At 48.3% G+C, this 25,981-nt stretch overlaps 2 protein-coding genes across 3 annotated transcripts in view; one reads left to right on the top strand and one right to left on the bottom strand.

Annotated features, from left to right (window-relative positions):
* Nucleotides 1-22,711, bottom strand: part of MAD2L2 (mitotic arrest deficient 2 like 2) — a 28,019-nt gene extending 5,308 nt beyond the window's left edge. The window contains exons 1-8 of the mRNA XM_073585047.1: nt 22,575-22,711; nt 22,286-22,333; nt 19,489-19,607; nt 18,623-18,694; nt 18,169-18,269; nt 17,714-17,808; nt 16,995-17,068; nt 16,358-16,450 (exon numbers count right to left, since the gene is read on the bottom strand). Coding sequence (XP_073441148.1) covers nt 16,358-16,450; nt 16,995-17,068; nt 17,714-17,808; nt 18,169-18,269; nt 18,623-18,694; nt 19,489-19,607; nt 22,286-22,325 — 594 coding nt within the window. The 5' untranslated portion in view covers nt 22,326-22,333; nt 22,575-22,711. The remainder of the gene's footprint in view (nt 1-16,357; nt 16,451-16,994; nt 17,069-17,713; nt 17,809-18,168; nt 18,270-18,622; nt 18,695-19,488; nt 19,608-22,285; nt 22,334-22,574) is intronic.
* The window catches only part of DRAXIN (dorsal inhibitory axon guidance protein), a 60,092-nt gene continuing 56,712 nt past the window's right edge, over nt 22,602-25,981 (top strand). The window contains exon 1 of one of the 2 annotated variants that reach the window (XM_073585042.1): nt 22,602-22,743. The gene's annotated coding sequence lies outside the window, so the exon portion shown is untranslated. Of the gene's footprint in view, nt 22,782-25,981 lie in introns of both variants that reach the window. The other variant, XM_073585041.1, reaches the window with a different exon arrangement.

Here is a 25,981-nt window from a genome sequence, read left to right as displayed (position 1 = left end):
TGTATTTATTCTTTATTTGTGGATTTTGTAAAAAAAAAAAAGATATTTTTACACGTTATATTTTTTTCCAACTTTATTACATTGTCCCAGTATGTGCCATCACTATATATTGTCAGATCGCTGATCTGACACTGCACAGCAGAGTGTCAAATCAGCGGTCTGACAGGCAGGGAAAGAGGCATGCCAGGTCCCGCTCTCAGCAGGCGCTCGCAAGCCACCTTCACTCCAGGACCAGGAAGGACTCCGCAGCCATCTTGGTGCCAGGGGTCTCCATGGAGACCATCAGAACAAAGCAATCTCATCGTGTTGTTCTGAGGGAAGCGCGCAGATGCTTCTCTATGCCGTTGTCACTACTGACAGCGACATCAGAGTTATAAGCCCGCGATTGGTGCTAGCATACAGCTGACACCCGCACACCAGCTGTCATACAGCAGACACCCGCACCCAATCGCCGTGGCGTTCAGCTTGGGGTTGCGGTGCCGTACTAGTTCTGCTCTAGGCGCAAATGCACGTCCTGCAGAGCAGTACTAGTACAGCGCATGTCGTGAAGGGGTTTTCCATGATATGCAAAAAAAATATATTATATACACTACCGTTCAAAAGTTTGGTGTCACCCAGACCATTGTGTTTTCCCATGAAAACTCATACTTTTATTAATCAAATGAGTTGCCAAATTAATTTAAAATCTAGTCCAGACATTGACAAGGTCCGAGAAAAATTTTTTATTTGAAATAATTTTCTCCTTCAAACTTTGCTTTCGTCAAAGAATGCTCCTTTGCAGCAATTACAGCATTGCAGGCCTTTGGCATTCTAGCAGTTAATTTGCTGAGGTAATCTGGAGATATTTCACCTCATGCTTCCAGAAGCCCCTCCCACAAGTTGGTTTGGCTTGATGGGCACTTTTTGCGTACCATACGGTCAAGCTGCTTCCACAACAGCTCAATGTGGTTGAGATCTGCTGACTGCGCTGGCCACTCCATTACAGATAGAATACCAGCTGCATGCTTCTCCCTAAATAGTTCTTGCATAATTTGGTGGTGTGCTTTGGGTCTTTGTCCTGTTGTAGGCTGAAATTGGCTCCAATCAAGCGCTGTCCACAGTATGGCATGGTGTTGCAAAATGGAGTGATAGCCTTCCTTATTCAAAATCCCTTTTACCTTGTACAAATCTCCCACTTTACCAGCCCCAAAGCAACCCCAGCCCATCACATTACCTCCAACATGCTTGACAGATGGCGTCAGGCACTCTTCCAGCATCTTTTCAGTTGTTCTGCCTCTCACAAATGTTCTTCTGTGTGATCCAAACACCTCAAACTTGGATTCGTCTGTCCATAACACTTTTTACCAATCTTCCTCTGTCCAATGTCTGTATTCTTTTGCCCATATTAATCTTTTCCTTTTATTCGCCAGTCTCCGATATGGCTTTTTCTTTGCCACTCTGCCCTGAAGGCCAGCATCCTGGAGTCACCTCTTCACTGTAGACATTGACACTGGCGTTTTGCGTGTACTCTTTAATGAAGCTGCCAGTTGAGGACCTGTGAGGCGTTAATTTCTCAAACTACAGATTCTAATGTACTTGTCTTGTTGCTCAGTTGTGCAGCAGGGCCTCCCACTTCTCTTTCTACTCTGGTTAGAGCCTGTTTGTGCTCTCCTCTGAAGGGAGCAGTACACACCGTTGTAGGAAATCTTCTGTTTCTTGGCAATTTCTCGCATGGAATAGCCTTCATTTCTAAGAACAAGAATAGACTGTCGAGTTTCACATGAAAGATCTTTTTTTCTGGCCATTTTGAGAGTTTAATGGAACCAATAAATGTAATGCTCAAAGGAAGGTGAGGTTTATAGCTTCTCTAATCAGCCAAACTGTTTTCAGCAGTGCTAACATACTTGCACAAGGGTTTTCAAGGGTATTCTAACTATCCATTAGCTTTCTTACACAGTTAGCAAACACAAAGTACCATAAGAACACTGGAGTGAGGGTTGTTGGAAATGAGCCTCTATACAGCTATGAAGATATTGTATTACAAACCAGACGTTTGCCGCTAGAATAGTCATTTACCAGACTAAGAATATATAGAGTGTATTTCGGAATAATTTAATGTTAGCTTCATTGAAAAAAGCCGGATTACTTACCGGTAATGCTCTTTTAAAGAGTCCACGACAGCACCCACTGGAGAGAGGGATCCGCCCATAGGAACAGGAAACCTACAGAGATGAGAGGGCGATCCGCCTCTCCTCCTCAGTTGGATTTCAGAGTACCCGGAGGACAGCCAATTAGGCAATCATATAGTTCAATATTTTTAATTTATCAATTTCATGTGTAAGAAGGTGTATACACGCTATGTTAACTTCTAGGGAGGGTAGTGAGTGGGTGCTGTCGTGGACTCATTAAAAGAGCATTACCGGTAAGTAATCCGGCTTTTTACTCTTCGCCACGACAGCACCCACTGGAGACTTTCAGAGACCATCACCTGGGAGGGACCCCCGTGCTAAGGACAGCTCTGCCAAAGGCTAGGTCAGAGGAGATGAGAGATCGAGACTGTAGTGATTATAGAAGGTGGACAGAGTCGACCAAGTTACCGCCTTACATGTGGATTCGATTGGGACGCCTCCTCTTTCTCCCAAGGAGGATGCCATAGCTCTAGTGGAATGAGCCCTTATACCCTCAGGAGGATTTTCATTTTTTGCGGAGCATGCCAGATAATTTTTGTGTCCCTGATCCATCGGGACCAGGTGCTCCTCGTGACTCCGTACCCCTTTCTGCGGCCCTGAAAGGATATAAACAGAGCCCTACACTGCCTCCAGCTCCTAGACCTTTCGATGTAATTTAAAACTACTCTCCTCACATCTAGGATGTGGAATTTTTCCTCTTCTGAAGTGAGGGATCGCTAAAGAAGGAGGGGAGAAGGATCTTTTGTGATTTGTGAAATCTTCCTGCCACTTTTGGAAGATACGAGGGATCTGGCTTCAATATCAACCTATCTTGGAATGTCAAAAGAAAGGGTTGATCTATGAATAGCGCTTGGATGTAGCTGACTCTTCTGGCCGATGTCAGGGCCACTAAAAGGGCTGTTCTTTAGTGACAAGTATTTTGGTGACACAGAATCGAATGGTTCAAAGGGCATTCAGGACCAGGTTTAAGTCTCAGGGGGGAACCCTAGATATGGTGTCAAGGTGAAAATATATTTTCTTGTATAACTTTTATATTTTTATACTGTGAAACAATAAGTTTTTCCTAATTGCTTGCTAATGCAAATGTAACTGTATTAAAGATGGCTGCCAGTGTTCACTTTCACTTAAATTCAGTGTCTAAAGAGTTAAGTTAAGTTTCATTTCTCCTAAAAAAGATAACTCAGGAATGTGAAGAAGTAGTAACCATCGGGAGACGTTTTGACGAATCAGAGAGAGACTGGACACTAGATGTATACTGCATAAACCCCGCCTAATGCACGCCTTCCCCTAACACTCAATATAGTATTGTGTATTTGTAAATAAAAGCCAGTTGTTGTACTGCTCCTGACAGGTGTGGATGCAGGACATTAGCTAAGACTGAATCAGCTGCATGTCTGAGTCATTCTTAATCGGTACCAGATGTTTTGCGCTCGCACAATGATTTGGAATGACTGGTGAATGAGGATTCATTGTCGTTTACGACCCCGACAATTTGGAGCCCAACGGGGGGCGTGGACAGTGATCCGAGGCTCCTCTGGACCCATGCCTGGATGTCTGTGGATGATACCTGTAGTGGCTGACCTCGAGGACTGATCACCCTCCAAAACACGGTAAGTGAGATCATATACACTGTATGTGTCACACTTGCTAGTGTCTCAGCCGTTATTGGTTTGTCTGTGGTCTCCTTGGGTCTGAGGGGTGACCGGTCGAGTGGTGAGACTGAGTGCGATCCTGTGCCACGCTCTGAACCAGCAACTGAGAGACGTCGCATTCTGCGCGTCCTCGTGTACACCACACCTCCTCCACCGGTCATTGTACTCCATTCAACCACCCTACCCGTGACTATTGTCTAGTAGTGAAGTGGAGTGATAAATTGAGCTAGTTGCAGGTTGTGGGGCAACCTAGAGGAAGGGATAGGAGACGCAGCCTCTGTGATATTGTACCAGCTAGGTAATTAAGACGTCCCGAGAAGGGACCACCTGTATTTCTGTGGAGGGCTCTCACTAGGAGACCGCCTCCCGACTGTTGGAATATCGTGGCAGGATAATCTGTTAATCACTGCTGTTCAAGGTTAGGGAAAGGAAATATTGAGCGCGAGGCTCTTTTCCTAGTACGTCGAACGTGAGGCTCCGTACTGTGGAACATCAGTGTTGATATCGCTACCAGTGGTTTTTCTGCAGAGAACCATAGTATTCTGTAAGAGTCATGCTGCGTATCTTAAAGCAGAAGAAGTCTGTGCCCCACAAGTTAGATGAGGATGCTGTGGAGGTCAAGGCAATAGTAGCGTCACGGGAAGGCAAGAAGGCAGTCAAGAATGTTGAGAGATTGTATAAGCATGTAGGATTGCCCTCGTCAGGGAGATTACAGCCGGCTATGTGGCATAATCTCATAGAGAACAAACGAGGCATGTTGAAAGATAAAGGATTGTTAGAACAAGCACAAGCTCATCTGCGAGTTGCGCGAGGCTTGAAGAATGAAGGATGGAAAGAGATTGATGGGGAAGGAGGATCAGACAATGCGGAACCTGTGTTTGGTTATAAAATGCCTTTGAACTGTGATCTTATAGATTGTAAAATGGCCGCCGTGCCACTGATGATGAAAATGCAGTCCCAACCACCGCCCTATAATGGCGACAAGACGAGCTCTCCAGAAGCGTGGGTGTGTCCTGTTTGTGGCGTGCAGAATCCAACCTGGGTGGAAACCTGCCGTGTGTGTGGGGCGGGCCGTCCTTGGGGTTCCGCCCAGACCATGGACGGAAGTGGGGCATGCCACGCCTCCACCGGCAGCCATCTTGGTGCACCCGGAATTCCTCCCCAGCCACTATGTCCGCTGGTAACACTTTCCGGCGAGTACTATCAGGGACCACCACTTCCTGAGAAACCTCCGGCACCGACCGATGCTGTTCCCACCTCTAATGTTCCTGTTTCTGTTCCGGCCTCTGGGCCTAGTCTCCCGGTGCAACCCACTGTGATATTTGTAAATACACCTGGTCAAGGTCCCTTCACTCTTGATGCCCTGACCGGCAGTACGGCTTTCCGGTCCGTAATGCGTATGAGGCGCCAAGCTATCGGAGATGATGAGGGATCAGAAGATTCTGACAATCAGGTTGCTACAATTCCCCCTGCCCCGCCACTGCTATTAGGTCCGTTCGAATCCCCCCGGCCCGGAAGGAGCCCACTACCTACCCCTCTCAACAAATCCTCTAGGTTGCCCCATGACCCTGAAATCTGGTTCCCCTGTCATTCACGCTATTACATCACACCTCAGGGCTCCCAGGTTCTTTTCTCAGTGGGGTATGGGGACATAGTTACCCACCAGGTAGGAGCCATAGTGAACCCAGCTAACTCTACCCTGTCGCATAGAGGTGGTTTGGCCCAACAGATAGCTAAAAAGGGAGGCCCAGCCATAACCCAAGAGTGTCAGGCCTACCTTACCAATTATGGCCCCTTGCATCCAGGAGACGCTATGTCCACCCAGGGAGGGAATTTGCCCTGTGATATAGTGTTACACACTGCAGGCCCTATATATGATTACAGGACACCCGAGCATTGCCGTACAATATTGCAGACCGCCTTACAGACAGTGCTTATCTTTGCAGGACGGCTAGGGAGAGATACACTTCCTCGTAGAACTTTGGCTATACCATTGATATCTTCAGGACTCTTTGGATACCCACTGGGCCCCTGTATGAAGGAACACGTTGAAGTCATCAAGAATTGTCTCCAATCAACCCCAGATCTCGATTTACAAGAAGTTAGGATCGTCTGTTACCATGAATCCGGATTAGAGGGCATCATGCCCTTGGTAGCTGAATACATGATACCACTGATGCACACAGGTATAAAGCCCCTGGATGAGGTAATACCCACAGCACCCCCAACTGCCCCGAAGGATGAGGCAGTGACACATGACGAAGAAGAAGAAGGGCTGAAGCTGAAATACAAACCCTTCACTCCGGTACAAATTGATGCTATTGTTAACAAGTTACCTGACCCGGACAAATTTCCCATGCAGTATGTAAGGAAACTGGAACAGACTAGGAGCATCTACGGGGCTACATGGTCTGATCTATCAGGTATCACCTCAATCAAAGCCTCCGAATATTTTCTCCCCACCATCATGAAGGAATTGAACCCCACTAAAGCAGGACCTCTCAACAAGTTCCAGTCTGGAAAGGAGTTTAATCGCTCAACTCACAAAGTGGGCCCAGGATCGTCTCTGTGACGAAGCAGGATCAATACAGGATATACAACAAGAATCTGGTGAAGCTGTGGAGAAATACGCTGCCAGACTAACTATGCAGTTTGAAGACTTGGGTTATTCAACTCATGTGAAGACGCAGGCAGCCTTGTTGGTCCGTGCTTTTATTGATGGTCTGGAAGATCCACTGAAGGATAAGGTCATGAAGCTTCGTCCCGAATTACCTGATGGTCCCCTAAAACAGGCCCTCACTGTTGTGAAGAGTTATCAGAAAATGCTTCAAAGGGAAGAAAAAGAAGCAGAAAAGGAAGCACAGAAGGACAAAGGCAAGAAGAAACCAGCCATGTATATGGCAGAAGCCTCAGAAGTACCTGTTATGGTGTATCAGGCTCAGGATCGGTATGGATCACCACGCTTGAGGCCGAGAGGGTCCCAGGGCCAAAACTACAGGGACAGACCAGTTCGTGATGACCAAGGGAGACCTCTGTGTTGGGAGTGTGCCAGCCCTGGTCATATGAGAAGAAGTTGTCCTCGCAGGGGGCACCCTCAGAGACCTCTTCCTCCTCCACACTCATGAAGTTCAGGCCAACCGGTGCCCACTTTTCCCGCCACCTGTACTTCCTCGTCTTGTGGTACAGTGACCCTGGAAGTGGACAATCAACCTCTCAAGTTCTTAGTGGACACTGGGGCGGCCACCTCTGTTATCTCTTCATCTCAGCTGCCTCCTACAATCTCCCTGTCTTCAGATTTCCTCACATGTATTGGAGTTGAAGGTCAACAAACCTCATCACCACTCACTGTTCCCGTCCCAGCTGGCCCATTCTCTGGTGTCTTTGCCAAATTTCTGGTGTCTGAAACCTGCCCCGTCAACCTTCTAGGAGCTGACCTCCTTCAAAGGCTTCACGCTACCATCATCTTCGGTGATCAAGGGATGGAATTGCAATTACAAGATCCTGCCTCACAACAAGGCACTGAAGATCGTTGTGTCCTTAAGGCCTTCCCTCTGATGATGATGACTCTACAAACGACACCTTCCCCGGATTTGCCCAATCTACCTACCACTCTGTGGTCAACTGGACCTGAGGATGTGGGTCTGCTCAAAGTGCCTCCAGTAAAAGTCCACCTCAAACCTGGGCACCCATACCCCAGACTACCTCAGTATCCGCTTAAGGCTGCCCAAGAGCGGAGCCTTGGAGTTCAGATTACCTCCCTCTTACATTCTGGAGTGCTAATCAGATGTGTTTCACCCTGTAACACACCCCTGTTTCCAGTGAAGAAGAAGACAGCTCCTGGAGACCCTCCGAAGTACAGACTTGTACAGGACCTCAGAGCAGTCAATTCAGCCACCATCTTGGAAACTCCTGTGGTACCCAACCCAAACACCTTGCTTTCTCAAGTGCCTACTTCAGCAACACTCTTCACCGTTATTGACCTGGCTAATGCTTTCTTCAGTGTCCCGCTTCATGAAGACACACAGTTTTTATTTGCCTTCACGTTTCAAGGATCTCAGCTGACCTGGACCAGGACACCACAGGGTGCCCAGAACTCCCCTAACCAGTTCACTCATGCTATGAAGATGACCCTGGATCCGTGGGTGTTACAGAATCTTCATGTCACGCTTCTCCAGTATGTTGATGACCTACTCCTCTGTGGAACTGAAGAGAATCTGTTTGCTGCTTCTGAGTCCTTGCTCCTTTTTCTTCATTCTGCCAACTGCAAAGTCTCAAAGGCCAAGGTCCAGTGGTGCAAAGAGAAAGTCGTCTTCCTCGGACACTGCATCTCTCAAGGCTCGAGACACCTCACCGAGGATAGAAAACATGCAATCGAGGATATCCCTTATCCAAAGACATACTCTGCTATGCAGTCTTTCTTAGGACTCATTACCTACTGCAGACAGTGGATTCCGGATGCTTCAAGACTCATGCAACCTTTGTATGATTGCCTCAAGACTGGAGGACCGGACTGGGATCATGCTGAAAATCCGTATATCTATGCTCAGCAAAAGGACTGTTTCCTGGCTCTCAAGGAAGCTGTTGTCAGCGCCCCTGCTCTGGGTCTCCCTGACTACACTCAGCCGTTTCATCTCTTTGTTTCAGAATCTGAAGGACATGCCTCTGGTGTGCTGGCACAGAAACATGCTGATCGTTTCCGTCCTCTGGCCTACTACTCAGCCAGGCTAGACCCTGTTGCCAGAACTGCTCCTTCCTGTCTCAAGGCTGTGCATGCAGCCCATGTTCTTCTGGATAAGTCTGCTGACATAGCACTTGGTCATGACTTGGTCATTCAAGCTGGACATGATCTCTCTGCTGTCCTCCAACAAACATCTCCTAAGCATCTAACGAGCCAAAGACATCTCAGACTTCAGTGCTCTCTACTTTTGCCCTCCAACATCACCTTCCAGAAATGTACTACCATCAACCCAGCCACTTTGCTTCCACATTCTAGGGGGGAGTTCCCTGACGGGTATAAGGACTTACCAGACGGGAGGTCACCTGATGACCCGCATGACTGTATAAAAGCACTGGAACAAGAAGCCTCTGCACCACAAAATGTGGTAACTCAAGAACTTCTCAACCCTGATTTGCAACTATGGACTGATGGATCTCGATTTGCAGACTCTTATGGCAAGTTCCACACTGGATATGCGGTCACCACTGAAACAGAAGTCCTTCTGGCTGAAGCCTTGCCACCTCACCTTTCGGCTCAAGAAGCCGAACTTGTGGCCCTACAACAAGCATGTTATCTAGCAGAAGGGAAGACGGCCAATGTCTACACTGACTCAAGATACGGCTATGGAATCTGTCACGATTTTGGATTCCTGTGGAAGTCCCGAGGGTTCATTACGGCTACAGGAACCCCTGTTAAACATGCACTAAGGATTAAAGCCCTGATGAAGGCATTGGAGCTACCTGTACAAATTGCGGTGATCAAGGTCAAAGCTCACGGGAAAGTCAATTCGAAGGAGACTAGAGGAAACCATTTAGCAGATCAAGCTGCCAAAGCTGCTGCCATAAAGAATGTCTCAGCAAAGTGGGAAGAAGAAGAAACAGCACCAGAAAAACCCTGTTGGGAAGGCACTGATACACCTGTGATGCCTGTGCTTACCAGAGCACAAACAAGAGAACAGGCAACCAAAGAAGCTACCCAAGCCGAAGAAGAACGAGACTTTGAGAAGTCCGAAGAAAGAAGAGCGAGTTGATAGAAGACATGGAAATGGAATACCCTGCCACCGGATCTGTCTGGAAGCCAGCCCGACCACCTGAAGAGAGATTGTGGGAAGAACAAAAGTTGACCTCTAAAGAAGAAAAGAAGCAGTGGGAAGCTGCAGGAGCCATTCATGGGAATCGTAGTTCTGCCGGACAATACCAATTTCCTAGACTCTATAAGGTGGATGGGAAACCCTGTCTACCCAAAAGAATGTATCCAGCCGTTGCAGCATGGGCTCATGGATCAACTCATCGAGGAAAGAACCAAGCTCTGGCCTGTATCAAGAAGCTCTACTGGGCCCCAGGAATCTCTACCACTGTCACAGCCTACTCAAGAGCCTGCCCAGTCTGTGCCATCTGTAACCCAACAGCCACCGCCAAGGTTCCACTTCAGCATCTTGCCAAACCAGACTACCCTTGGCAGAGAATCCAGGTTGATCATATTCAGATGCCCAAGTCAGGAAAGTATGAGTACGTCCTAGTGGCTGTGGATATGTTCTCAGGATGGCCCGAAGCCTACTCAGTGACCAACATGACTGCCAAAACTACAGCTAAGAAGCTCATCACTGAAATTTCGTGCAGATTTGGAATTCCCGAAGTTGTTGAATCAGATCAAGGCCCAGCCTTCACTGCCAATGTCTACGAGGAATTGTGGCACATGTTAGGGACAGATTTGGGTCTGCACACCCCCTATCACCCCTCCAGTTCAGCCAAAGTTGAGAGAATGAACTCCACAATTAAGACCCAGTTGCTTAAAATGAGCCAGGACTACCCACTCCCATGGCCAGATTTGCTCCCCGTGGTCCTATACCATATCAGACACACCCCACAGGGAAAACACGGCCTGACTCCCTTTGAGATTCTTTTTGGTGCTCCACCTAAAATAGGAGACATTAGGCCACAAGAGCTGTCTGAGACAAATGATAAAGTCGTACAATTTGTGATTGCATTGTCTAAGGAACTGTCTAACACCCACTCTACAGTTTCTGCTTCTCTTCCAGAATCCACAGGTGACGTGGTCCATGACTTTGTGCCAGGAGACCTGGTGTATGTGAAAAAGTTTGTGCGCAGAGATTGTCTCCAGCCGAGATTTGAAGGACCCTACACGGTGATCCTGGTCACCCCCACTGCAGTAAAACTTGAAGGAAAGAGCACCTGGATTCACGCTTCACACTGTAAAAGAGACCGAACCAGTGTTTAGTCACAGTAGTGACTGAAGGGAAATGTTGCTGTTGTTTTTGACCTTGGGACTGGGGGCCATCCTCGCCCCTACCTCTTCAGCCCCTATTGTAAATAAGAATTCTGGTCCCTTTATTCTCTGGGTAAACCTGACAGCCCCGGTGAATATCTGGCGATTTGATTTCTGTGATGTAGTCAAGTGCCTTGAGACTGAACGGGTGGTAGAGGGGATCATCCAGTTCTATATGTGTGTTACCAGACAAGACAACAATAATTGTCATTATTGGACAGATGCTGCCTGGAGTACGGGGAATGATTGGGGATATGAACCTAGCGAAGCCATGTTCCCCAAGGATGGGACGGGTAGGAGTCTTCGTGAGAGAATGCATCTAACAGCCCTTCTGCAACCATTTAGGGGCTGTAAATGGGGTAGAAGCTGTCACCCCCTTCTCCTAAATCTTGAAAGCCCTCAATCTGCTGATCTGCAGACGTTCGTACTAGGAAGGCATTATACTTATGTATTTGGTGCTGGACCTTATGCGTATTTAGGCCATATACGGCTTCAGGATATTAGCTTCAGACCAACCAAGGCCCCCGTTACCAGTACACCTAAAATAGGCCCAGGTGAGCGTTTGCAAAATGTAGTTAATGAAGTGATCCCCATTCCAGGTCTCAGTTGGCAAGAGGTTTTCTCCATAGAAACACAAACAGCCCCAAGGAAAAATTTGTGGTTAGAATGGGTGAGGTACAATGTAAAAGTCCAGAATATCTCTGTAGGATGTATTGCTTGTGCTGCTGCGAATACACACCTATACACACATGCATTGCTTTTCCCTGATGACAACACCACTGCCTGTGTCATGAATTTGTTGAAAGGTTTGAAGCCCACTGATTGCCCAGATTACGTCCCACTAATTCATAAGGAACCCAAACTAAAGGTCCCAGGAGAAGTAACTGTATTAGCTGACAATTACACCTGCTATAATTCCCACGACACCACAGGTACACCAGTAGGGATCTTCGAGACAGGTTTCTGCAAAGAGAATAGTTCTCTAGATACTGACTTGTTAATCAAACATACACAATATATGTATGACATTTATTGGTTATGTAGAGATGGTAAGCTCCGTCCTAGGTTGCCAAATGCCTGGACAGGCCAATGCACCCTTGTTAAACTAGCTATGCAGTTCAAGATTCTACCCTGGGATCCAAAGATACCTGATGAACCTACCAGGAAAAGGAGAAGCCTCGATCAGCTCCATATGAGTTATGAAGAAGATCCACTAGTATATATTGATGCTATTGGAGTGCCAAGGGGGGTGCCTGACCAATTTAAAGCCCAGAACCAGATCTATGCTGGCTTTGCTTCTATAATCCCACAGGTGCAGATTAATAAAAATGTTGAATGGATCAATTACATATATTACAGTGAACAAAGGTTTGTCAATTTCAGCCAAGATGCCTTCCAAGGTATAGTTGAAGAATTGGGCCCTAACACTAGAATGACACTCCAAAATCGACTAGCCCTTGATATGATATTAGCTGAGAAAGGAGGAGTTTGTGGGATGGTGGGAGAGGAGTGTTGTACCTATATCCCTCAGAACTCTGGAGTGAATGGAAAAACCATGATAGCCCTTAAAAAGATAACTGGGTTAGCAGCAGAATTGAAAACTAATGCTGGAGTAGACACATCTTTCTTTTCCGGCTGGTTGGGTGGACTCAAGGGATTCCTTCAACAAGCTTGTATAGTACTGATTGCCCTCCTTGTAATTGGATCAATAACTCTTTGTTGTGTTATTCCCTTGTATAAAAAGGTTATTGCCAAAGCAACTCCGACTGGCACCTTCCTCAATCAAGAAGTAGACCCACCAGAGTACGATGGTACTGATCTAGGGGAGATCCCTAAGTATATTCCCCTCAAGAGAGTAGACAAAACCCCCCATTCTCAGATGATGTTAAGAGACTTAGTTTAGGGACAGCGGGAGAACTCCATGTGAGGTTAGTGAAGGGTTCAGCTGCCTGGAGGCCTCTCGCTAGGGGAGAGCTTCTGAGGTGTCTGGATGAAGAAATCCACCTCCCCTTTTCCCATCACATGGACAGTCTCGAAGGATCTTTCATTAAGGGAAAAACTTAGTGTTTAGGGGGGATTGTCAAGGTGAAAATATATTTTCTTGTATAACTTTTATATTTTTATACTGTGAAACAATAAGTTTTTCCTAATTGCTTGCTAATGCAAATGTAACTGTATTAAAGATGGCTGCCAGTGTTCACTTTCACTTAAATTCAGTGTCTAAAGAGTTAAGTTAAGTTTCATTTCTCCTAAAAAAGATAACTCAGGAATGTGAAGAAGAAGTAACCATCGGGAGACGTTTTGACGAATCAGAGAGAGACTGGACACTAGATGTATACTGCAGAAAACCCCGCCTAATGCACGCCTTCCCCTAACACTCAATATAGTATTGTGTATTTGTAAATAAAAGCCAGTTGTTGTACTGCTCCTGACAGGTGTGGATGCAGGACATTAGCTAAGACTGAATCAGCTGCATGTCTGAGTCATTCTTAATCGGTACCAGATGTTTTGCGCTCGCACAATGATTTGGAATGACTGGTGAATGAGGATTCATTGTCGTTTACGACCCCGACAATGGAAATCGGGTTAGTACATTCGCAGGCCATGATGAACCGAGATATCCATCTATCTCCTGCTACTTTATAATCAAAGGGCCCCTAGAGCGGATATCTGGACCTTTAGTGTATTGACGGATAAACCTAAATCTCTTCTCCTTTGTAGAAATTCTAGGATGGGTGCAATCAGAACCTACGTAGAGTTAGAGTCTGTATGGAACTCTAGGAATTCCCTCCATATTTTGGTGCAAATCTTTGAGGTAGATTGCCTTCTGCTCTGTAGTTAGTTAATACACTTCCCTTCCGAAGAACTCCTTGATGTCAGTAGCTGCCTTTCAGGTTTCAAGCAGTCGAGTGGAGGCTCTCCACTTGAGGATGGAAGAATGGTCCCTGAGAGAGCAGTTTGGGGATTAAAGGGAGGACCCAAGGGTCTGATATTGACATGGTCTGCAGCCAAGAGAACCATGGCCTTTTGGCCCAGAATTGTGCGATTACGATTACTCTCGCCTTCTCCTCTCTGATTTTCCAGATGACTTGTGACAACTGTATTATTGGAGGAAAGGCATACGTCAGCTCGAACTGCCATGGAGCTTGAAGGGCATCCACTAACTTTTTTTTTTTTGAAAAACATTATCAGCACATTGGTGGTTCCAGCACCGCCAGGTATTTTATATATATATATATATATATATATATATATATATATATATATTTTTTTTTTATTTTTTTTTTTTTCTCTAAAACCTTATTGCCTAGCTAAAGCATGGTGATAGCCACAGCCACCACACGAGGACTGTACAAACCAATAATTGGCTGCCACAAGAGATTATCTGAAACTGCCTCTACATGAGTGGTGTTTATACACCCAGACTGCCATGGTGGGAGGAAACCCACTCTACAGCTAGAAGACAGCAGGTTTTCTCCCATCACAGAGGGGAATTATCTACTGCGAAGCAGAGGGACTATAGGTTCTCAACTGTAAGAGTCCTGGATACAGCTTCTCATATCACAGGAGCCCTGACTGCTGTAAGAGTAGCAAGTATGGGATCTTCTGCCACATTACACAGAGCTGTTGAAGTGCCACAAGGTACAAAATGCAAAGATGCCGTCTTTGGTAAACATAATTCAACAGACTTCCGTTAAAGTTAACTATGAAAGAGACTTGCCTTTATCACTCAAGGCAGTAGCACATTTGAGTTCTATTCCAAACAGGAGAAATGCTAAATTATTAGGCCAATCCAAGTATGTTCTTTTGACCAAGCCCGGTTGTTCTGATGCAACGAGATGCACAGAGGCACTCTGATGCAACGAGATGCACAGAGGCACTCTGATGCAACGAGATGCACAGAGGCACTCTGATGCACAGACAACGGCCATGCTCGGAGGTGCCAAAGACAAGAGATCAAGTCTATAGTTACATCCAAGAGAGCAATCTCCCAGAGTTCCAGACAAACCTCCACTCTGATTAGTACATCTCAACTGTCAGGCTGACCCCACCCGAAGGAGTCAATTAATGAGCAGCAGCTGGAGCGCAGTCTTCATGGAAACATGTTTCACAAAAGTTACTCTGAAGCCCAATCATAAGGTTCTGTGCAGACAAGACATGCAACTAGTTGAAGTCAAATCATGGGCTGTATCCTGGACATATGGCCTTACTATAGCCTAGAGCAGGGTTCCCCAACTCAAGTCCTCAAGGCCCACCAACAGGTCATGTTTTCAGGATTTCCTTTGTATTGCACAGGTGAAGCAATTATCACTTAAGCAATACTAAGGAAATTCTGAAAACATGATCTGTTGGTGGGCCTTGAGGATTGGAGTTGGGGAACCCTGGCCTAGAGATCCCAGGTCTAGCTGCGTATATCTGAAAACACACCTCAGCACATGAGGCTCCAGGCACAGCTTTGGCACAAAGCCATGAAACTAGCATCAGCCCAGAGGCCCTGGCCATCAACACAGCATTCCACTGTGCACTTACCTGTGCTGGTTCCATACCTGCTAAAAACACAGGGGGAGCTGGTAACGCCGAGAGCCTACAATGGAGGGAATCAGTGTCCCATCAGGAATGCAGCATTACTGCCAATGATTTCCTCTCCTGTGCCCCACGAGATCCAGGAAACCAGCTTGTTGCCTGTCTCGTACTGCATTTCCGTGTTCCACTGTGGAACGCACACTGAGCTTATGTGCTCATGGAGGAGCAGGGCGGACAATCTCCTGGGGCCGCAATGAAGCCAAATTAGGGCAACGGAGGTTACATCTTCTCCTCTGGCCCCGCACGGCTATATCCTGACCCCGATGTCGCGTCTCCTGCAGGAAACTGCGGGCGGCCTTGCCCGATCCCGTCGTTTCCGCTGCTGCTGCTCAGACGAGGGGGGAGCCGGAACACAGCACTCCCCCGTCGCTGCTTCTGGACCGGAGACCCTGCCGTTCCCACACAGACTGCACAGGCAGCTGCCCTGGCCCAGATACAGGAAACCAACTAAGGAGGAGAGGCGGACCGCCCTCTTTTATCTCTGTAGGTTTCCTGTTCCTATGGGCGGATCCCTCTCTCCAGTGGGTGCTGTTGTGGCGAAACGTAAAAAACTGCTTTTCTTTCAAAAATAAGGAAATTTCTAAGTGACCCTAAACTTTTGAACGGTAATGTATATATTTTTTTACATGTGGGAAAAGGAAAGAATTACTCAGATTTACAGCACCAGCATTGTGGTGGTCCCCTTTCACTTCCTTGCATCTCATCATGTCCAGTTTATCCACGTGACCATTAGGGTCAATCAATGGCCGCCGCAGCCCAGAGCTGTACATGGCTCGCAAGTCAGTGTCCTGCTCTTGCTATAGCGCCAACACACTCTGTGGCGCTGTACAGAGATGTTCGCCATATACCGGAGTTCTCCTTTTCAGTATAGGAACAGTTCTTAGCTATCGAGATGTTTTTGCGGAGCCGGGGGGGTCTGCACTCTGTATGTCATGTGTGGAGCTACTGACCTTTAATATGTCGGAGGTCATCGTCTTGAGAGGTATAAGGCGGGGCTCCTGCATGTGTACGTCCTGCTCATCAGCGAGAATCCAGGGGAAATCCTGGGGAGGAAGGAGAACACCACAAATATAGAGTGCAGCCATGACGCACATCTCCTCACTTGTTCTTCTGAGCACACTGTCCATCATCCTGAGGCCTGCACACTTAAGAGGAGCGGATGACACACGTGTCGTTTTCCTGTATGTTCACTATGGGACTAGTTACATGCCAAAACAGCAGAATTACAGGATTTACTGCACTATAAAGTGCCGGTGTCATTTATACAGGTGATGTCACTTACATGATTATCTGACAATCACATTTCCCCATTGAGGGAGTCCCAGGATCCAGACTAGCGGCCGCATCAGAAATCTGTGGCTGCAGGACGCAAGCTGCGAGAACAGCCTCTTATCTGACGGCATCCGCGGCTCTCCTCGTCCGACCGTCAACTATTCACAAGAGCAGCCACGGATGCCGTCAGGTAGGAGACCTTTACTCAAGGTTCCCGTCCTGTAGCCACAGATCAAGGCCAATGGACCGGGTCCTGGAAACCGATCTGCACCAACTCTAATCCCGAGGGATGAAAACTTCTGCACTGGACTTTACCTTTATAACCTGAATCTTCTCCATGTTCCTCGTAGCCACTTCTCTCGTGTGGACCAGTAAAGTAAACGTGCAGCCTGCAAAAGGCAACAAGGTGATGACTGCACAGAATTCGGATGAGCCGAAGTGACGCGAGCTACCAGAAAGCGGAGGGACTATTATATGACACATATTAACCCCTTCCTCTTGTGGCCATTTATCACTTTTGTGCTTTTTCTTTTTGTGGGAAGATCTGTAGTTTCTATCAATTCTATTAACTTTACCATATAATGTACAGAAAATTGGATTTAAATCCCAACTGCCATGAAATGGTGAAAAAAAAAAAAAATGCAATTTCTCTTTGGGTTTCGTTTATACAGCGTTCACGGTGCAGTAAAAATCCCGTAGTAACTACTGATGAGTGAACATGCTGGGATAAGGTGTTATTCCTATGCTAGGGTGCTAACCGAGTGTCTTCAAAAAATATGTTTGAGTCCCCGTGTCTGCATGTCTTGCAGCTGTTATGCAGTCATCACGTGTTGTAGCTGTCGAGCAGTTGCCACAGCATTGAATTGGCTTTACTGCCTCATCATTACCAGATCAATGGAGGTCCTGGAGTTGAGACACCCCCAATCATTAAACGATAACATATGACTCAGTAAAATGAGAATAACCCCTGGTGATAGCAGTTGGGCACCGCTCTGTGGATTCACCAGTACCGCCACCTAGTAGATGAGGAGTACCTGGCGGGTTGTTGTCCAGGACGGCGTCGCAGACGCTGATCTTGAGAATGAATGCCCGCAGTAACTGCTCCACATGAGTCAGCAGTGAGTCCGAGCTGTAAGGACACAAGAACAAATCCTGGTGTCATATTGTGACAAAGCACCTAATGATTCCCTATTAAGTCACACTGTGACCTGCTCCAGAAGCTTCCACCATGGATACCCACGCTACTGCAATGCCTGCACATGGGGTAAGGACAGAGCAAATCAGAAGAACTATACTACATTTCTAACTGGAGCTTTTGCTAACATTACAACTACTACATATTGGGATAGAATCTTGGAGATGGAATACCCCTTTAAGCAGTTGCCCTACAAATAGGGCTTCTGGAGTAAAGCTTTAGAGGAGACCTTGAGCACTGCCCAGACTTCAGCGATTGCCATTCAAGCTTGATCTTACAGCGCGGCTCTGTTACCTGATGGACAGAAGAGGTGGCTGCGCTATTTCAAACACAAATCTCTCCACTGGGTGGTGCTCTTTATCCAAGATCACAACCACCACCTTCTCCACATCATTCTGCAAATGTATAGAAAATCATCAGGTCACGAGACGGGCAAGAAGAGCACATAACCACAGGATAGACAGGAGGGAGGAGAAGAGCTCGTAAGCACAGGACGGACGGGAGGGAGAAGAAGAGCACGTAAGCACAGGACGGACGGGAGGGAGAAGAAGAGCACGTAAGCACAGGACGGACGGGAGGGAGAAGAAGAGCACGTAAGCACAGGACGGACGGGAGGGAGAAGAAGAGCACGTAACCACAGTACGGACGGGACGAGAAGCGCACAGAACCACAAGACGGACGGATGGGAAAAAGGGAAGTGCACAGAACCACAGACCGTCCCAGGAACCAGGAGAATGCGCGTCCTCACCTTCTCTATGAGTGGCTTCACGCAGTGCAGGGTGTCCTGAATGTAGCGATTCAGCTCGGGGTGACAGGACATCTACAGCAGGAAAATATATTACAACTAAATACATTTCATTTTTCTCTTAGGCATCAGCTATGCTTCTGGAAAGAGAAGTGTAGAAGTATAAAGCATGTGGGAGGGAGAGAGAGAAGCAGCTGAGGCCTCTCTATAAGTGGGGTGGGAGGGACTCACACCCGCTCCATCCTCAGACAGACGTTATAGCTAGTGATGAGGAAATGTGCTTCGATAAAGCGTTATCTGAGCATGCTTGGGTGCAAACAGAGTAACTTCGGTGTGCTCGAATAATATTTTCAAGTTCCCACTGCTGCATGTCTTTCAGCTGTTCAACAGCCACAACACATGCAGGGATTGCCTAACAAACAGCAAATCCCTGCATGTGTTGATGCGGTCAAAAGGCCGTGAGACATGCAACAGCGGGGACCCGAACATATTTTTCGAGCACTCCAAAGTCATTCTATCACCCAAGCAAGCTCAGATAACACCTTATCAGAGCACGTTCACTCATCACTAGTTATGACATATGCACTTATTTACAAGGAGTAACGTCCAAAGAAAAAGCAGAGGTCGATCCTCCCCCCTTACGGCAGATCACACATCAAGTCGACTAAAACCCAGGATAAGCCGCGATCTGTGAAGTGAGGATTACGTTTCCTGTGACCCCGGGACTTACTGGAAATCAATCTAATTAAAAGTGCAATGTATATACTGCCAGGAGGAGGGAGGCCCGAGAAGAAATTTACCAGCTCTAAGGTCAATGTCACAATGACCCGTGTGCCGCAGAATACCCCTGATCCCCGAGAAGCAGGTACCTGCACTGGGACATTGTATTTCTTCCTCTTCTGGAAGATCCCGATGGGATAGACTTCTCTGACGTAGAGGATTAGATGGACAGCCACCTCCAGAAACTCGCACAATATGTCTGCCACCACTGAGGACAGCAGCAATGAAAAGGGTTAATATTTACCGTTACACCCAGGATTTACCCCTATAACTCCCACCCAGAGTATGGAATAGCAAAGTCCTGTTATATATAGTCCATTCACTATTTCACTGAACATAATTATCCATCAAACTCCACCACACCCAAAAGCACTACAAATATTGGCTGGTGACTACCAAACGCAGCCTTCATCTGTTCTCCATTCCCTCAAGATGGCTGGGCCATCATTGTAAATAAGCCCCTGAACTTTGTGTCTTCCCCTACCTCACTGTAGACTGTAAGCTCACAAGCAGTGTCATCATTATCTCTCCTTTAATTATTGTATTATCTTTAACTTTGCTAATGACCTCACATGTGGCCATGAGGCATCATCTGAAGACTGCACTCTACACAGTTAGGGTAAGTGCCCACGATCCAGAGTTGCTGTGGGTTGGGCGCTGCGTACTTCTGCAATGTCGTCAAACCCGTAGCGGCCAGATGTTACAGCATAGTGGATGGGATTTCAGGGAAATCCCATGGCCACTATGTGTCCACAGAACAACCGCGGAGACGGACAAGTGGTGCATCTCTCCAGAACGCAGAATGTCTGTTTATTTGCAGAGATGTGTCTCCGTAAGATAGATTTCATCTTTACGATGTATTGGACACTGTGAAGCCCCACAGTTCAGTAAACACATGCGGATTCACATATGTTCGATACACCTGGCCTTAGAAGATGGGGTAAAGTCAGAGGAAGCACCAGACCCCCCCGCCTCACAGCCCTCCCCCATTCACATTCCGCACCCTCTCATCCCATTCTACAGCGACCGCCCCTTCCCATCCCATGCAGTCCCACTCCGCACCGACCGCCCCTTCCCATCCCACGCAGTCCCACTCCGCACCGACCGCCCCTTCCCATCCCACGCAGTCCCACTCCGCACCGACCGCCCCTTCCCATCCCACGCAGTCCCACTCCGCACCGACCGCCCCTTCCCATCCCACGCAGTCCCACTCCGCACCGACCGCACCCTCTCATCCCACGCAGTCCCACTCCGCACCGACCGCCCCCCCATCCCACGCAGTCCCACTCCGCACCGACCGCACCCTCTCATCCCACGCAGTCCCACTCCGCACCCTCTCATCCCACGCAGTCCCACTCCGCACCCTCTCATCCCACGCAGTCCCACTCCGCACCCTCTCATCCCACGCAGTCCCACTCCGCACCCTCTCATCCCACGCAGTCCCACTCCGCACCCTCTCATCCCACGCAGTCCCACTCCGCACCCTCTCATCCCACGCAGTCCCACTCCGCACCCTCTCATCCCACGCAGTCCCACTCCGCACCCTCTCATCCCACGCAGTCCCACTCCGCATCCTCTCATCTCACGCAGTCCCACTCCGCACCGACCGCCCCCCCATCCCACGCAGTCCCACTCCGCACCGACCGCACCCTCTCATCCCACGCAGTCCCACTCCGCACCGACCGCACCCTCTCATCCCACGCAGTCCCACTCCGCACCGACCGCACCCTCTCATCCCACGCAGTCCCACTCCGCACCCTCTCATCCCACGCAGTCCCACTCCGCACCGACCGCACCCTCTCATCCCACGCAGTCCCACTCCGCACCGACCACCCCCTCATCCCACGCAGTCCCACTCCGCACCGACCGCACCCTCTCATCCCACGCAGTCCCACTCTGCACCCTCTCATCCCACGCAGTCCCACTCCGCACCGACCGCACCCTCTCATCCCACGCAGTCCCACTCCGCACCGACCGCACCCTCTCATCCCACGCAGTCCCACTCCGCACCGACCGCACCCTCTCATCCCACGCAGTCCCACTCCGCACCGACCGCACCCTCTCATCCCACGCAGTCCCACTCCGCACCGACCGCACCCTCTCATCCCACGCAGTCCCACTCCGCACCCTCTCATCCCACGCAGTCCCACTCCGCACCCTCTCATCCCACGCAGTCCCACTCCGCACCCTCTCATCCCACGCAGTCCCACTCCGCACCCTCTCATCCCACGCAGTCCCACTCCGCACCGACCACCCCCTCATCCCACGCAGTCCCACTCTGCAGCGACCGCTCCCTCTCATCCCTCGTGTCCCACTCCGCACCGACCGCCCCCTCTCATCCCACGCAGTCCCACTCCGCACCGACCTCCCCCTCTCATCCCACGCAGTCCCACTCCGCACCGACCGCCCCCTCATCCCACGCAGTCCCACTCCGCACCGACCGCCCCCTCTCATCCCACGCAGTCCCACTCCGCACCGACCGCCCCCTCTCATCCCACGCAGTCCCACTCCGCACCGACCGCACCCTCTCATCCCACGCAGTCCCACTCCGCACCGACCGCACCCTCTCATCCCACGCAGTCCCACTCCGCACCGACCGCACCCTCTCATCCCACGCAGTCCCACTCCGCACCGACCGCACCCTCTCATCCCACGCAGTCCCACTCTGCACCGACCGCACCCTCATCCCACGCAGTCCCACTCTGCAGCGACCGCTCCCTCTCATCCCTCGTGTCCCACTCCGCACCGACCGCCCCCTCTCATCCCACGCAGTCCCACTCCGCACCGACAGCCCCCTCTCGTCCCACTCCGCACCGACAGCCCCCTCTCGTCCCACGCAGTCCCACTCCACACCGACAGCCCCCTCTCGTCCCGCTCCGTACCTACCCTGCCCGAAGTTCAGGTCCTGCCGTGTGATCGTGGTCATTGTTCCATCTGTGAAATAAAAGTCCACACACAAGTTACACAAGGAGGACACACTGCTGTCAGTGACTGTAAACCTCCTGTCTGTGACAATGGTGGCGCCTGTGTGTAGTATCTGCTCTGCTCAGCAGAGGGCAGCACTGCTCTCTGCTCTTATTCTTCCCATGTGCTTTCCTGGGTATAAGCGCAGGAAGGATACTAATGCCAGATTGCACAGACATTACTCTCCCCAGTGTGCCCCACGTATACGGACCTGGGCGACCCAGACACCGGCTGCGACCTCCGCCTTCTCATCTACACTCGGCCGGTCGCACCAGTAATGACGTCACGTCACCAGCCCCACCCCCTACATAGTCTCGCCTCCTTCTCCCACAGGTCCTAGCGCCGCCGGAGCGGATGTGCTGTCTGCTGCTGGTGGATGAGTGCGTATGGGACTTGTCGTCCTGTGGAGCCGCGCTGGGTGTGAATATGCTGTATTATTTTACACTATGATGTTATATGAGGATAGAAAATGAACCGGTGTATCTAAGCCTAGTGTGTGATATACCACCAGAATATACAGGTGTATCTAAGCCTAGTGTGTGATACACGACCAGAATATACAGGTGTATCTAAGCCTAGTGTGTGATACAGTCTGAGGGGACCAGAATATACAGGTGTATCTAAGCCTACTGTGTGATACAGTCTGAGGGCACCAGAATATACAGGTGTATCTCAGCCTTGTGTGTGATACAGTCAGAGGGGACCAGAATATACAGGTGTATCTAATCCTTGTGGGTGTGATCCACAACCAGAATATACAGGTGTATCTAAGCCTTGTGTGTGATACAGTCAGAGGGGACCAGAATATACAGGTGTATCTAGGCCTACTGTGTGATACAGTCTGAGGGCACCAGAATATACAGGTGTATCTCAGCCTTGTGTGTGATACAGTCAGAGGGGACCAGAATATACAGGTGTATCTAATCCTTGTGGGTGTGATCCACAACCAGAATATACAGGTGTATCTAAGCCTTGTGTGTGATACAGTCAGAGGGGACCAGAATATACAGGTGTATCTAATCCTTGTGGGTGTGATCCACAACAAGAATATACAGGTGTATCTCAGCCTTGTGTGTGATACAGTCAGAGGGGACCAGAATATACAGGTGTATCTAATCCTTGTGGGTGTGATCCACAACCAGAATATACAGGTGTATCTAAGCCTTGTGTGTGATACAGTCAGAGGGGACCAGAATATACAGGTGTATCTAATCCTTGTGGGTGTGATGCACAACCAGAATATACAGGTGTATCTAAGCCTAGTGTGTGATACACCACCAGAATATACAGGTGTATCTAAGCCTACTGTATGATACAGTCTGAGGGGACTAGAATATACAGGTGTATCTAAGCCTACTGTGTGATACAGTCTGAGGGCACCAGAATATACAGGTGTATCTAATCCTTGTGTGTGATGCACAACCAGAATATACAGGTGTATCTAAGCCTAGTGTGTGATACACCACCAGAATATACAGGTGTATCTAAGCCTAGTGTGATACACGAGCAGAATATACAGGTGTATCTAAGCCTAGTGTGTGACACACGACCAGAATATACAGGTGTATCTAAGCCTACTGTGTGATACAGTCTAAGAGACCAGAATATACAGGTGTATCTAAGCCTAATGTGTGGTACAGTCAGAGGGGACCAGAATATACAGGTGTAGCTAAGCCTAGTGTGTGATACACAACCAGAATATACAGGCGTTTCTAAGCCTAGTGTGTGATACACCACCAGAATATACAGGTGTATCTAAGCCTAGTGTATGATACACAACCAGAATATGCAGGTGTATCTAAGTCTAGTGTGTGATACAGTCAGAGGGGACCAGAATATACAGGTGTATCTAAGTCTACTGTGTGATACAGTCTGAGAGACCAGAATATACAGGTGTATCTAAGCCAAGTGTGTGATACAGTCAGAGGGGACCAGAATATACAGGTGTATCTAAGTCTACTGTGTGATACAGTCTGAGGGGACCAGAATATACAGGTGTATCTAAGCCTACTGTGTGATACAGTCTGAGTGGACTAGAATATACAGGTGTGTCTAAGCCTACTGTGTAATATAGTCTGAGGGGACCAGAATATACAGGTGTATCTCAGCCTTGTGTGTGATACAGTCAGAGGGGTTGAGATACACCTATATATTCTGGTCCCCATAGACTATATTACACAGTAGGATTAGATACACCTGTAGATTCTGGTCCCCTCTGACTGTATCTAATCCTACTGTGTAATATAGTCTGAGGGGTCCAGAATATACAGGTGTATCTCAGCCTACTGTGTGATACAGTCTGAGGGGACCAGAATGTACAGGTTTATCTAATCCTACTGTGTAATATAGTCTGAGGGGACCAGAATCTACAGGTGTATGTAATCCTTGTGTGTGATACACGACCAGAATATACAGGTGTATCTAATCCGTGTGTGTGATACAGTCAGATGGGACCAGAATATACAGGTGTATCTAAGCCTACTGTGTGATACAGTCTGAGGGGACTAGAATATACAGGTGTATCTAAGCCTGCTGTGTGATACAGTCTGAGTGGACTAGAATATACAGGTGTGTCTAAGCCTACTGTGTAATACAGTCTGAGGGGATCAGAATATACAGGTGTATCTCAGCCTTGTGTGTGATACAGTCAGAGGGGACCAGAATATACAGGTGTATCTAAGCCTACTGTGTAATATAGTCTGAGGGGACCAGAATATACAGGTGTATCTCAACCTTGTGTGTGATACACCTGTAGATTATGGTCCCCTCTGACTGTATCACACACAAGGCTGAGATACACCTGTATATTCTGGTCTCCTCAGACTGTATCACACAGTAGGCTTAGATACACCTGTATATTCTGGTCCCCTCTGACTGTATCACACACTTAGCTTAGATACACCTGTATATTCTGGTCTCCTCAGACTATATTACACAGTAGGATTAGATACACCTGTATATTCTGGTCCCCTCAGACTATATTACACAGTAGGATTAGAAACACCTGTAGATTCTGGTCCCCTCTGACTGTATCTAATCCTACTGTGTAATATAGTCTATTGGGACTAGAATATACAGGTGTATCTAAGTCTACTGTGTAATATAGTCTGAGGGGACCAGAATATACAGGTGTATCTAAGCCTACCGTGTAATATAGTCTGAGGGGACCTGAATATACAGGTGTATCTCAGCCTACTGTGTAAAATAGTCTGAGGGGACCAGAATATACAGGTGTATCTAAGCCTACTGTGTAATATAGTCTGAGGGGACCAGAATATACTGGTGTATCTCAACCCCTCTGACTGTATCACACACAAGGCTGAGATACACCTGTATATTCTGGTCCCCTCAGACTATATTACACAGTAGGATTAGATACACCTGTATATTCTGGTCCCCTCAGACTGTATCACACAGTAGGCTGAGATACACCTGTATATTCTGGTCCCCTCAGACTATATTACACAGTAGGATTAGATACACCTGTAGATTCTGGTCCCCTCTGACTGTATCTAATCCTACTGTGTAATATAGTCTATTGGGACTAGAATATACAGGTGTATCTAAGTCTACTGTGTAATATAGTCTGAGGGGACCAGAATATACAGGTGTATCTCA

The sequence above is a fragment of the Dendrobates tinctorius genome, unplaced genomic scaffold (assembly GCF_039654945.1).
Source record: "Dendrobates tinctorius isolate UK_male_01 unplaced genomic scaffold, ASM3965494v1 ptg000086l, whole genome shotgun sequence".
Lineage (NCBI taxonomy): Eukaryota > Metazoa > Chordata > Amphibia > Anura > Dendrobatidae > Dendrobates > Dendrobates tinctorius.
The sequence above is the reverse complement of the archived record's forward strand: the minus strand, read 5'-3'. Positions and strand labels throughout refer to the sequence as shown.